The sequence below is a fragment of the Chiloscyllium plagiosum genome, unplaced genomic scaffold (assembly GCF_037043375.1).
Source record: "Chiloscyllium plagiosum isolate Xiang-an unplaced genomic scaffold, Cpla_swu_hap1 HiC_scaffold_14, whole genome shotgun sequence".
Lineage (NCBI taxonomy): Eukaryota > Metazoa > Chordata > Chondrichthyes > Orectolobiformes > Hemiscylliidae > Chiloscyllium > Chiloscyllium plagiosum.
In genome coordinates, this window is record NW_028270152.1 from 21,434,164 (window position 1) to 21,448,477 (window position 14,314).

The 14,314-nt window shown below is 41.9% G+C and overlaps 1 protein-coding gene across 1 annotated transcript in view; it reads right to left on the reverse strand.

Moving 5' to 3' along the window:
• The window catches only part of LOC122558872 (copine-9-like), a 405,261-nt gene that overhangs the window by 249,832 nt on the left and 141,115 nt on the right, over positions 1 to 14,314 (reverse strand). Inside the window, exon 5 of the mRNA XM_043707757.2 lies at positions 5,653 to 5,692. Within this exon, the coding sequence (XP_043563692.1) occupies positions 5,653 to 5,692 (40 nt within the window). The remainder of the gene's footprint in view (positions 1 to 5,652; positions 5,693 to 14,314) is intronic.

Genomic DNA, 14,314 nt, shown 5'->3' on the forward strand with positions numbered 1-14,314 from the left:
AAGAGGGGAGGCCACACTGGATCTGGTGCTTGGTAATGAACCAGGCCAGGTGTGTGATTTAGTGGTAGGTGAGCACTTTGGAGAGAGTGACCATAATTTGGTTATATTTAGTTTAGTGAAAGGGATAGGTACATGCCACAGAGCAAGAGTTATAGATGGGGAAACGGCAATTATAAGGCGATTAGGCAGGACTTAGGAAGCATAGAATGGGGTAGCAAAATGCAGGGAATGGGGACAATTGAAATGTGGAGCTGGTTTAAGGAACAGATATTACGTGTTCTTGACAGATATGTCCCAGTCAGGCAGGAAGGAAGTGATAAGGAAGGGAACCATGGTTTACTAAAGAAATTATATCTCTTGTTAAGTGGAAGAGGGAGGCTTATGTGACGTTGAGACGATATGGTTTAGACGAGGCGATGGAGAGTTACAGACTAGCTAGAAAGGATTTAAAGAGAGAGTTAAGAAGAGCAAGGAGAGGACACGAGCAGTCTTTAGCAGGTAGAATAAAGGAGAATCCTAAAGCTTTCTATAGGTATGTGAGGAATAAAAGGATGACTAGGGTAGGTATAGCGCCAGTCACAAGACAGAAGTAGGAAGTTGTGTGTGGACTCTGTGGAGATCAGAGAGGTGCTAAATAAATATTTCTCATCTGTTTTCACACAGGAAAAGGAAAATATTGCAGAGAAGAAGACTGAGATATGGGCTATTAGACTAGAAAGGATTGAGATTAGTAAGGAGGAGGTGTTATCAATTTTAGAAGATGTGAAAGTAGATAAGGCCCCTTGGCTGGATGCGATTTATCTGAGGATTTTCTGGGAAGCTAGGGAGGAGATGGCGGAGCCTTTGGCCTTGAGTCATCATTGTCCGCAGGTTTAGTACTAGAGGATTGGAGGATTGCAAATGCTGTGCCCTTGTTCAAGAAGGGCAGTAGAGATGACTCAGGTCATTATAGACCAGTGAGCTTTATGTCTGTTGTAGGAAAAAGTTTTGGAAAGGATTATAAGAGATAGGATTTATAATCACCTAGCAAGCAACAATTTGATTTCAGATAGTCAACATGGTTTCGTCAAGGGCAGGTTGTGTCTCACAAACCTTATTGAGTTTTTTGAGAAGGTGACTAAGCATGTAGATGAGGGTAGGGCAGTTGACCTGGTGTACATGGATGTCAGTAAAGCCTTTGATAAAGTTCCACATGGTAGGCTTTTGGAGAAAATGCAGAGGCATGGGACTGAAGGTGATTTAACAGTTTGGATTAGAAACTGGATTTCTGTAAGAAGGCAGCGAGTGGTGGTCGACGGAAAATATTCAGCCTGGAGTCTGGTTACTAGTGGTATGCCAAAAGGATTTGTCTTGGGACCACTACTAGAATCCCTACAGTATGAAAACAGGCCCTTCAGCCCAACAAGTCCACACCAGCCCTCCAAAGAGTAACCCACCCAGATCCATTCCTCTAGCCTATATTTACCCCAGACCAATGCAACCAATGTGCACATCACTGAACACTAATGACCAATGCACCCTAACCTGCACATCTTTGGAAACCCCATGCAGACACAGAGAGAATGTGCAAACTCCAAACAGACAGTTGCCTTAGGGTGGAATCGAACCCGGGTCCCTGGTGCTGTGAGACAGCAGTGCTAACTACTGAGTCACCGTGCTGCCCATTTTTATAAATAACTTGGAAGCAGGCATAGGTGAATGGGATAGTAAGTTTGCACATGATACTAAAGTCGGTGGAGTGGTGGACAGTGTGGAAGAATGTTGCAGGTTGTAGGGGAGTTGGATAAATTGCAGAATTGGACTGAGAGGTAGCAAATGAGATCAATGCAGCTAAATGTGAGGTGATGCACTTTGGGAAGAATAACAGGAAGGCAGAATACTGGATCAATGGAAAGATTCTTGGGATTGTGAATGTGCAAAGGGATCTTGGTGTCCTTGTACATAGATCCCTGAAAGTTGCCACCCAGGTTGATAGTGCTGTTAAGAAGGCATACGGTGTGTTAGGTTTTATTGGCAGAGGGATTGTGTTCAGGAGCCGTGATGTCATGCTGCAACTGTACAAAATGCCAATTGGAATATTGTGTACAGTTCTGGTCGCCCCATTACAGGAAGGATGTGAAAGCATTGGAAAAGGTGCAGAAGAGATTTACCAGGATGTTGCCTGGTCTGGAGAGAAGGTCTTATGAGGAAAGGCTGAGGGACTTGGGTCTGTTCTCATTGGAGAGAAGAAGGCTAAGAGGAGATTTAATAGAGACATACAAGATGATTAGAGGATTAGATAAGGTGGACAGTGATAATCTTTAGTTGAAAAATGTGGTGCTAGAAAAACACAGCAGGCCAGGCAGCATCCGAGGAGCAGGAGAATCGACGTTTCGGGCATAAGCCCTTCTTCAGTGATAATCTTTATCCTAGGATGATGACATCAGCTTGTATGAGGGGGCGTAGCTGCAAATTGAGGGGTGATAGATTTAAGACAGATGCCAGAGGCAGGTTCTTTACTCAGAAAGTGGTAAGGGCATGGAATGCCCTGCCTGCCAATGTAGTTAACTTAGCCACATTCGGGGCATTTAAACAGTCCTTGGATAAGCATATGGATGATGATGGGATAGTCCAGGGGGATGGGCTTAAATTAGTTCACAGGTTGGCGCAACATCGAGGGGCCAAAGGGTCTGTACTGCGCTGTATTGATCTATGTTCTATGTCCTAAATTAAGCAGAAGGGTTTACCCCATGTCGTAATAGTGACAGTAAAGGAATAGATATATTTCAGGATGGTGAATGGTTTGGAGGATGGTGTTCCCGTATATCTCTTGCCCTTGTCCTTTTAGATGGAAGTAGTCGTGGCTTTGGAAGATGCCTTCTAAGAATCGTTGGTGAATCTGTGATTATTTAAAACATGCTATTATTTCCTGTTTTCTGACTTCATTCTTAAATTGTTGTTTTACACAACAAATACTCATTTGCACAAACCAATGCTTGAAGAGTAAGGTATTTTGAGCCATTTTCCTGCTACTTTGTACATACAAGTTGAAAGGATGATTTTCTTGATTGAATTTATTATTCATAAACAGCCAATTATAGAAAGATCGTGCTACATTGGACAAGTCATTCAGAGGACTCAGATATCCTTTACGGGAAGGGGTTCAATTTCCACCGTGGTGGAATTTAATGTATGAGGTAAAATCTAGAATTGTCTCAGTAACAGTGACCATGAACCTATTATCAGTTGTCATAAAAACCCACCTGGTTCACTAATGTCCTATAGGGAAGGAAACTGCCATCCTTATCTGGTCTGTCCTATATGTGACTCCAGACCCAGAGCAACATGGTTGACTCTTATTTGCCCTTTGAAATGGCCTGGCAATTAGGGATGGGCAAGACATCCCATGACTGATTTAATAAAAATGACAACATTTACACTTTGGAGAGCCTTGCCCTGAAAGTATATATTTACAGTGTGGAAAAGATCCTTCAGCCTAGCAAGTCCACACCGACCTTCTGAAGAGTAACCCATCCCAACCCATTCCCTTATTTCCCCTGACTAATGCACCTAACACTACAGGAAATTTAGCATGGCCAATCCAACTAACCTACACATCCTTGGATTGGGAGAGGAAACTGGAGCAAACCCACGCAGACACGGGGAGAACATACAAACTCCACACAGATAGTTGCCTGAGGCTGGCATCAAACCTGGGTCCCTGGCATTGTGAGGCTGCAGTGCGAACCACTAATCCACTGTGCCACCCCAATATATTGGATCTCTGAAATTCTAACTGGAATTTCCCATTCAGGGAATGAATGGAGTAAATATTGTGGGGAATTCTCCCACGATTTTTTTAAAACGTGATTTCTGCACAGACAGCTTTTGATCAGAAAGACCCAGAAACAGATAGATGCGGAAACACAGCAGGTCTGGCAGCAAATGTGGAGAGAAAACAGTGTTAATGTTTCAATTCTAGTGAACTGGAGTTCTGGAGAAGGGTCACTGAACTCAAAACTTTAACTCTGTTTCTCTCCACAGATGTTACCAGACCTGCTGTGTTTCTACATCAATCTGGTTCTGTGTCTTTCAGATCTCCAGCATCCGCAGTTCTTTGTTTTATTTCTGATCAGAAGCCTGGAACTGTGGAAAAGCAAATAGATTTCGGGGTATAGCAATGATTTCAGGGATGAGAAACTTCAATAATGAGGATTGATCAGAGAAATTGGGATTGTTTTCCTTAGAGAGGAGAAGGTTGAGAGGAGGTTTGGTGGAAGTTTTAAGAATAATGAAAATGCTCACAAATGAGGGGGCACAGCTATAAAAGTTAATTTGCAAAAGAAGTGAATGTGATGTAAGAAAAAAATTGATTAATGCAGTGAGTAGTTAGACTCTGGAACACACTACTGGGAAATATAGTGGAGATGGTTTCAGCTGAGGTATTGAATTGGATCATTAAATAATTACTTAAATAGAAATAAAATCCAGGGTAATGGGAAAAAGGCAGGAGAATGGCACTGAGTTATAACAAGACCTCCCAGGACCAGCGCAGATATGATGGGCCAAACACTCTACCTCTGTGTGCTGCAATAATTCTGTGATTCTGTGAACTTACTAAAAGCTAGTGGATGGGTTCAATAAAAGGCAAAGGAACATTGACTTTTGTCTCAGGAATGCAGAGGGGTGAAAGTTAATTTATAATCAAATAAAACTTTTTATAATATACCTTTATGGTTTCCATTCTGGGCACCAAACCTCAGAAAGAAGTTTATTAGCATCTAACTCTATTAGAAAGTAATATTTAACTTTACTAGATATCTTTCTTTATAGAATAGAATAGGAATGTGAGAGAGTGTAGAAATAGGGCATCATATAAAAGTGGAAACATTTTTTAAAACCTTCCACATCAGCTGAAATCTGAGACCTGGATGCCTGCTTGTATAAGGGTAGGGAAATGGGAGGAGAGTGCATATTGAGAGAAGGAGCAACAGAACATAGCAGCTTGAAATAAGGTGGAACAAGCAATGATAAATGCACAGCTCAATACATCAAATAGAGATCAGCAAAAAGTCGCATAAATCATTCATGGTTGGTCATGAAAAGCATGCTCAGGGCATGATCTCCATGAGACTAAAGATGATTCAGGAGAGGGAGGGGGTTAACTGGATAACAACCAAGATAAAAGAGACATTCCTGATCTGGTCTGCATGTCAGAGAAAACTTCAAACCAGAGCAGAAGAGAAGAGAAGGAGAGAGGAAGAACCTGATAATCAAAAACTACAGGAAGAAATCGGATTGTGTGTTGCCCACCTGCTATTAACCCAGCCAGTATGTAGCTCAAGTTGGAGTGTAAATTAAGTTTATAGCTACACTTCACTAAAGTACTAAGATAATTTTATAAAGTTGTTCTGACTTTATCTCATTCGAGTAATTAATGGCTAAATTTTGCTGCCAGTTCATTTCTAAGGGTAAAAAAAAACTACGCCAACTATCTACACAGAATGTGTTTTCTTGAAGGGATGATTATGCAGGTGGAACACATAAATTGTGTGGAGACTGTAGTCTTAATAAACCATTCTGGGGCAAAGTATCTGATGTTATTTGATTGACAGTCCCGCTATATCTAGAACTCTCAATAACTGCCAATTAGCATTAATTTGACAAACTCACATGTTTTGAAATGTTTGTGCTCCTGGAGTCCACATTGTACCTGCAGGATTAAGACAGGAGAAGAAAGTGAGACCAATAAGGGAACATCCATAAGCCAACAGCCAACATTATAACAATATAAGCAGCTGGCAATGAGTAAAATCAATACAACACAGGCTTCCACTTCCTGCTGCATTTGAAATCTTCTTTTCAATGTTTCAATATGTATAGGCTTATTATATGTTACATATATCAACATAAAATTTGTTAACTCTTGGTTTTCTATATTTTCACTGTCAATAATTCTTTGTTTCTGAAATAACTGCACAGAGGCTGGTATCCTGTCACCAAGTCACCCTCTATTTACTTATGCATAATACATTGGCTGTAACCAGCTAGCTCAGAGTCAGTCTCCTGAACTGAGAAGATTCTAAATCCCCTGTTTAGATCTATTTTTCCTAATCAACCTGTTCAGAGATGTTGTCACATGCCTCTGGAGCAGGTGGGACTTAAACCTAGGCCTCCTGGTCCAGTTGTCAGGACACTACCACTGCACCACAAGCCCCACACCTGTTCAGATTGCATTTGTTCTTCTTTTTTTCCGTTTTTTTAAATTTATCTCCTGTTTAGATTGGTCAGCCACAGCTTCCTGATTGGCCCAGGTTAACAAGCCCAATCAAGGATCTCATAGTCAACAAGTTCCACCTGGTTACAATCACTGCAGTTTTACTTTTCACTGAGCATCATAGCTTTATATACCATTGAATATAATACCATTGTTAGCTCCATGTTCTCTAAAAGTGGAGCCTCCTCTGGAAGAATGGGTGGTTACAGTTCAGTTTGTTTGAATAGGCAGTTTGGACATAAGAACTTATAATGGAAATGTTTGATGACAAGTATATCCTGTTGTCAGATAGAAATCTAAGATACAATGGTTTTTTAATCTTGCATTTTTATTAAGTTTGGACATTTGAAAGTAGGTGCTGAATTTTACCAAAATCAGCTATGTACCCATTACTGAGAGTTTCTTGGAAGGTTTCTTTCTATGAATGTTGGGTGGCACAGCAGTTCAGTGATTAACACTGTTGCCTCACAACACTAGAGACCCAGGTTCAATTCCAGCCTTGGGTGACTGTCTGTGTGGAGTTGCACATTCTCCCTGTATCTGTGTGGGTTTTCCCCCACAGTCCAAGGATGTGCAGGTCAGGTGAATTGACCATGCTAAATTGCTCATAGTATTAGGTGCATTGGTCTGAGTGGGTTAGTCTTTGGAGGGTCAGTTTGGGCTGAAGGGCCTGTTTCCACACTGTATGGGAGTCTAATCTAATCATTTTTTTTAAAAAAAGCTCTAATTATTTCATGTTATTCTCTGTTAGTCACCTGATTATGTAGGCACTACACCTCTATGCTTGTGCTATCTTGAGCCTAGCAACGGTGGAAGTATTTGCCACTGCTAGGGCATCTGGGATTCACACCCCAGGTTGGAGAGTGCAGTTAAAACACTGGGCGGCATGTACCTTCACCAATCACGTTTGTCCAGCTGTGTCCCTGTATTAACTCACTCCACTGAGGTAGGCAAGCAGGACAATAGCAGGAAGAAAGTGCTTTAAATGTGCAGGTTAGGAATGGCATATTTAAAATTGAGCTGTGCACCACAGTCGTCACTGCCAGGCAAGAATAGTCCATCACAATACACACAGTGGGATCGAAATGAAAAAGAAAAGCTTCTAAAGTAAGGGCACATCGATTACATGAGTTGAAAATAAAAGCTCACATTTGTAAATATATTGTCACTTTATACCGTCATGATTGACTGTCACAATAACTGCAGCTACAAATCAAGCTACACAAGACATCTATCCTTAGCACCATATCCCCATGTTTGAATCCTGAAAAGGGGGCTGCTGCTCTTTCCCTAACTCCTGAGTAGCATAATATCATATCATTCTTCAGGACTGACCATGGCGCACACCGGAACAATATGAAACCCCTGACCCTGAACACTCCAAGTGCCAGATTAATTGTGTTCAACCCTGGGACTAATATTAGATGATGACTTTGCTGTTATTCTCTCACTGACGACAGTCCCCCTTCACCTGAAAGAAGATTACACCCTGAGGTATTCGGTTATGGCCATTTGGCTGAAACATATTCAGTGTGTTTGACATGTATGCTGCCGGCACAAGCAGAAGGTATGGCATTGGTGTAGCATGGTACCACAAAGCAATGTGTCTGCCCCATTTCGTAATCACTGCTGGCAAACGTGACAAGCTATCTGGCTGGGTGTTTGAGCTAAGAGGCAAGGCAAGATGGATATATGGCGAACCTGCAAGTTCTGAATGCAAACAGCAATGTATGTAAAGGCAAGACAAAACAAGGCTGGGGCACTGTGTGTATCCAAATAGAACAAAGTGAGTGAGTACTAAGAAAACAAAGAGCCCTGAGAAGCACACTGCTCCAGTCCATGAGATGGGTGCCTGGGATTAGCATGACAAGACAAGATGTCACTGTGCTTCAAAGTGTTGCATTAAAGTGGATAACTGTATCCTAAGTGAGTTGGAGGTGTGCTGTGATGATGTAGTGAGACTAGAGTGTGTCCAGTTTTAATCTCTGAGGGTGCAAGCAGATGCCACCTGTGAGGTGTGCCTAAAGCTGCTAGAGGAGCAAGCAGGGAGCTGAAGTCACGTGGTCTTTATTGTTGCTGTCTGTTTTCTCTCTGTCATAGAATCCCTACAGTGCGGAAACAGGCCCCTCAGCCCATCAAGTCCACATAAACCACCCTCCACGAAAGTGCATTCTACACATACCCACCCCTGTACCCTATTCCTGTAACCCTGCATCTCCCATGGTCAATCCACCTATCCTGCACATCTTTGGACTGTGGGATGAAACCCACGCAGACACAGGGAGAATGTGCAAACTCCACACAGACAGTTGCCTGAGGCTGGAGTTGAACTTGGGTCTGTGGCACTGAGACAGCAGTGCTAACCACTGAGCCACCATGCCGCTGTCATGTGGGTGAATAGCACACTGCATATATGAGGTGAGAGTAAGCAATAATGATATGTTAATACATGCAAATAAGCCTCTCACTAGTTATCCATGGGATTATCATCTCAATGTTCAAACTTTGGCAGTCTGTGGCACTGAGACAGCAGTGCTAACCACTGAGCCATCATGCCGCTGTCATGTGGGTGAATAGCACACTATATATATGAGGTGAGAGTAAGCAATAATGACATGTTAATACATGCAAATAAGCCTCTCACTAGTTATCCATGGGATTATCATCTCAATATTCAAACGTTGGCAGCAAACTTCGTCATTTTTTTCCTCAACATTAAGAATTACATTTTCCAATCTTACCATATTTTGCCAACTGACTTGCCACTGCCCACATTGTTTGAGGGACTGGGAGAATTCAGATCTAGGAATCTAATCAGAATTAAAGTGAAGTAGCCATACCAGGCAAAAATGAGCAGGCAACTGGTGGGGGAATGCAGTTAAAACATGTACCTTCACCAATCATGTTTTGTTTCTGCTGTGTCCCCATATTAACTCATTCCATTGAGCAGGCAAGTAGGACACTGACAGGAAGAAAGTGGAGGCCTAAATATGCAAGTTATGAATATCATTTAGACTCCATTAACCAAAGCCCTAAGAGGGAGAAAGGGTAGCCATATAGAATCCCAATTTAGGCAAAACTGAGCAAGAGTCAAATATTGGACCATATGAGGTAAATGTCAACATTTTTACAGGTTTTCCAGTCATCACTAATGCTCCTCTAGGCTCTAGATTCCTGATTTGGGAGCAAACTTTCAGCATCTCTCAATTATCTTGATCATGGCAATGATCATCCCCACAGGACCCTGGCCTCAGTTTCCTGTCATTTGTTTGTGCTACCACTCTACATATATTAATGAGGATAAGCACCTCATCAAGATCCTCCGTAAGCCTCCACTTCTCGCTTTCAAACAACCGCCAAACCTTAAACATACTATTGTTCGCAGCAAACAAACCAGCCTTCAGGACAACATCAACCACATCATCATACGACCCTGTCACGGCAACCACTGTAAGATGTGTCAGAGTGACAGGGATACTACCATTACACGTGGGGACACCACCCACCATGTGCGTGGCAGGTACTCATGTGACTCGGCCAGCATTGTCTATCTCATATGCTGCAGGCAAGGATGCCCCGAGGCATGATAAATTGGCGAGACCAAGCAGTCGCTATGACAATGGATGAATGGACACTGCGCAACAATTGCCAGACAGGTATGTTCCCTCCCAGTGGTCACTTCAGCGGTCAAGGATATTCAGCCTCGGATCTTCGGGTGAAGGCGGTCTTTACGGAGTCACCGAGCAGAGGCTGATAGCTAAGTTCAATACCCATGAAAATGGCCTCAATCAGGATCTATGGTTCATGTCACCCTATAGGTGATCCCACTACATTATAGACACATAGGTCTATGGGGTGAATTTGCATTTGCAGATTTGTATTTGCAGATCCATTCTATTTTGTTCAGAAAACACACAATCTGTTGGCAATCAGTCCATATGACATTTTATAAATTCCCACTTTGGAAACAGAAGCAGTCTGACTCAAGGTTGGGAGTCAGAAAGACTCTAACCTGAGCTCAGGATGTCTTTTTTTAATATACTGAGAAAACCTTAAGTTATAGGGTGTAGGTTTGCTCGCTGAGCTGTAGGTTTGATATCCAGACGTTTCATTACCTGGCTAGGTAACATCATCAGTGGCGACCTCCAAGTGAAGCAAAGCTGTTGTCTCCTGCTTTCTATTTATATGTTTGTCCTGGATGGGGTTCCTGGGGTTTGTGGTGATGTCATTTCCTGTTTGTTTTCTGAGGGGTTGATAGATGGTATCTAGATCTATGTGTTTGTTTATGGCATTGTGGTTGGAATGCCAGGCCTCTAGGAATTCTCTGGCATGTCTTTGCTTAGCCTGTCCCAGGATAGATGTGTTGTCCCATTTGAATTGGTGATTTTTTTCCTCCGTGTGTAGGGCTATGAGGGAGAGAGGGTCATGTCTTTTTGTGGCTAGCTGGTGTTCGTGTATCCTGGTGGCTAACTTTCTTCCTGTTTGTCCTACGTAGTCTTTGTGGCAGTCCTTGCATGGAATTTTGTAGATGACGTTGGTTTTGTCCATGGGTTGTACTGGGTCTTTTAAGTTTGTTAGTTTTTGTTTGAGAGTGTTGGTGGGTTTGTGCGCTACTAGGATTCCAAGGGGTCTTAGTAGCCTGGCTGTCATTTCTGAAACTTCTTTGATATATTGTAAGGTGGTTAGGGTTTCTGGCTGTGTTTGGTCTGCTTGTCGTGGTTTGTTCTTGAGGAATCTGCGCACTGTATTTTTTGAGCATCCGTTCTTCTTGAATACGTTATATAGGTGGTTCTCCTCTGTTTTCCAAAGTTCGTCTGTGCTGCAGTGTGTGGTCGCTCGTTGGAATAGTGTTCTGATACAGCTTTGTTTGTGTGCGGGGATGGTTGCTGGTGTGGTTAAGTATTTGGTCAGTGTTTGTGGATTTTCTGTAAACGCAGGTTTGTAGTTCTCCATTGTCCTTTGTTTCGATTGTTACGTCCAGGAATGCGAGTTTGTTGTCAAGAACAAACCAAGAACAAGCAGTCCAAACACAGCCAGAAACCTAACCACCTTGCCATACATCAAAGAAGTTTCAGAAATGACAGCCAGACTACTAAGACCCTTTGGAATCCTAGTAGCGCACAAACCTACCAACACTCTCAAACAAAAACTAACAAACTTAAAAGACCCAGTACAACCCATGGACAAAACCAACGTCATCTACAAAATTCCATGCAAGGACTGCCACAAACACTACGTAGGACAAACAGGAAGAAGTATCCACCAGGATACACGAACACCAGCTAGCCACAAAAAGACACGACCGTCTCTCCCTCGTAGCCCTACACACGGAGGAAAAAAACCACCAATTCGACTGGGACAACACATCTATCCTGGGACAGGCTAAGCAAAGACATGCCAGAGAATTCCTAGAGGCCTGGCACTCCAACCACAACGCCATAAATGATCTAGATACCATCTATCAACCCCTCAGAAAATGAACAGGAAATGACATCACCACAAACCCCAGGAACCCCATCGAGGACAAACATATAAATAGAAAGCAGGAGACAACAGCTTCACTTCACTTCACTTGGAGGTTGCCACTGATGATGTTACCTAGCCAGGTAATGAAACGTCTGGATATCAAACCTACAGCTCAGCGAGCAAACCTAAACCCTGAACCTCAACCTGAGCTATAAACCTTCACAAACCTTGCAAGCACCTTAAGTTATCTTGGGACTGTGACTTGAAACAAGGTCTTGGATTTGCATAGCAATCAATTGAAACCTGCATCCTCATTCTAAGTGACTAAATACTTAACAGCAATCTAAGTTTGGTCAATACATTACATCAGTTGTATGAAACTTTTATCTTTTACTATAAATTCTGTGTCTTATGATCCTGCCCACTATTTACCTGATGAAGGAGCAGTGCTCTGAAAGCTTGTACTTTCAAATAAACCTGTTGGACTATAACCTGGTGTTATGGGATTTTTAACTTTGTCCACCAGTCCAACACCGGCACCTTCACATCAGTTCTACATATAGGTATTTAATCTAACCAGTTTTAGACACAAAGCTGTATCCTGTTGCTTGAATAACGTAATTAGGATAAGCAAAGTTTCCATTTCTCTTGTTGCCTTGTTTTCCACACCCTCTTCCCTACACTCTCCCTACCTGTATATTAACATCAAGGTCAATGCTTGGAGAAAACAGTAGGAATTAACATTGAGAAAACAATAATAAGGCTGCGCCAGGATGGATTTAACTGTGGTTTTTGTAAACAGTACTTCTCAAATGCGATAATAAGATACAGCAACAAAAATACTGACCCAGAATTTTGTTCAAAAGTAACAGAGAGTTTAATGATTTTGCATTAGCAAAGAGCAATGTATTAAGCAACTTATGGCATTGAAGAAATACCCCATGATTTGCAAATATCCACATTTTGTTTGACTATACGCACCCCTCCACCAAGAATGGTGTAAAAATGTCAGCTCATCCACAACCTCCCTGTGAATTTCATGAAATTTTAGTATATGATGCAGAACATCAGTCTAGTACTTAACAGCTTTATTACCTTTTTAATGACAGGTCATGTTCCTATAATGGCATGCAGCCTCCTTAGTCTAGCAGGGAAACAACTGCACTGTGAAATCTTGTTCCTAACACTAATAAATTATTGTTAGAGATTTGTATCATTGAATATTCTGCAACTGCTTTATTGACTTAGTGAACCTGGTCATTTTTATCCTGATAACCAAAAGTGGCTTCATGGTCATCATTAGACTCTTAATTCCAGATTTTTATTGAATTCAAATTCCATCATCTGCTGTAGTGGGATTCATTTTTTTTATTCATTCATACAACAAGGGCATCACTGGCTAGGCGGCATTTGCTGCCCATTCCTAATTGTGCAGAGGGTAGTTAAGAGTCAATCACATTGCTGTGGGTCTGGAGTCAGCTATAGGACGATCAGGATAGCAGCTTCCTTCCCTAAAGGGTATTAGTGAACCAGATAGTTTTTCCACCAGTCGACAATGGATTCATAGTCAGCATTCGACTCTTCATTCCAGATATTTTTTAAATCTACAGTGGAATTTGAACCCAGGTTGCCAGAACATTACCTGGGGCTCTGGTTAATAGGTCAAATGATAATACTGGGCCAATGCCTCCCGTAATACTCCAAACCAAGGGTGTCTCAGATGAAATTATTAAAATTGATGGCAATGCCCTTTGTTGTAATGTTGGGCCAGGCCAAACATTCAGGATAGAAATGAAGCAAAACCTACACATTGGGCCAAATAAATCCATTTTCCTTTCGCTGGGCTGTATTGAATTTTCTTTGTATATTGCAAAAGTTAGCAAACGGATACATCCAGAAACTGCTCTTATACTCCCAAGCTTCAAAGTTAAGTAACCGTTCAGAAACTAATATTAGCCGCTGCAGTCAAAGATCAAACGATGTTGGGCTGAGAATGAAGAACTGATTTCTTTTTAAATTGACACAGCATGGAAGGTAAGAACAAAGCTGTAAGGAAGTAATTACACTGCAGATAGCTGCAAAGGATGGCAGAGGTCTAAGCTTGTCTGGAAATGAGAGGTCGCTTTGAAACCTTCCTGTCAGTTGTCTCCCAACAGACATACAGTCTCAGAATTGTTTTGAGTGCTGTCTCAGGGAAGGAGAGGACCAAATTCGTTTTAACAATCTTCTGTTTGCTTGCTGCCTTCTTGAGTGCCTTAGCTTGTTAGATAAAGTCTTTAAGGGGCAAGAGATTGAACAGGAACACTTCCAATGTTCCACCGCTATCCCCCAGCATCCCCAATATATGTAGATAGCTTTCAATTCCTCACAATGAATATTTATGCGGCAGAGTTATTTCTGAATATTTTTTGAACATCTCAACCTTGATTTTGTTGCTTCTTTCATCTTTATGGCAATCTGTAATGTGGAAAACTCACTACTACATGAAATGATTGAGGTGAATAGCACAGATGTACTTAAGGGGAAACTAGATAAGTATGGGGATAACAAAGATTGGAAGAATAAGGTGATAGGTTGAGACAAAGTAAGGTA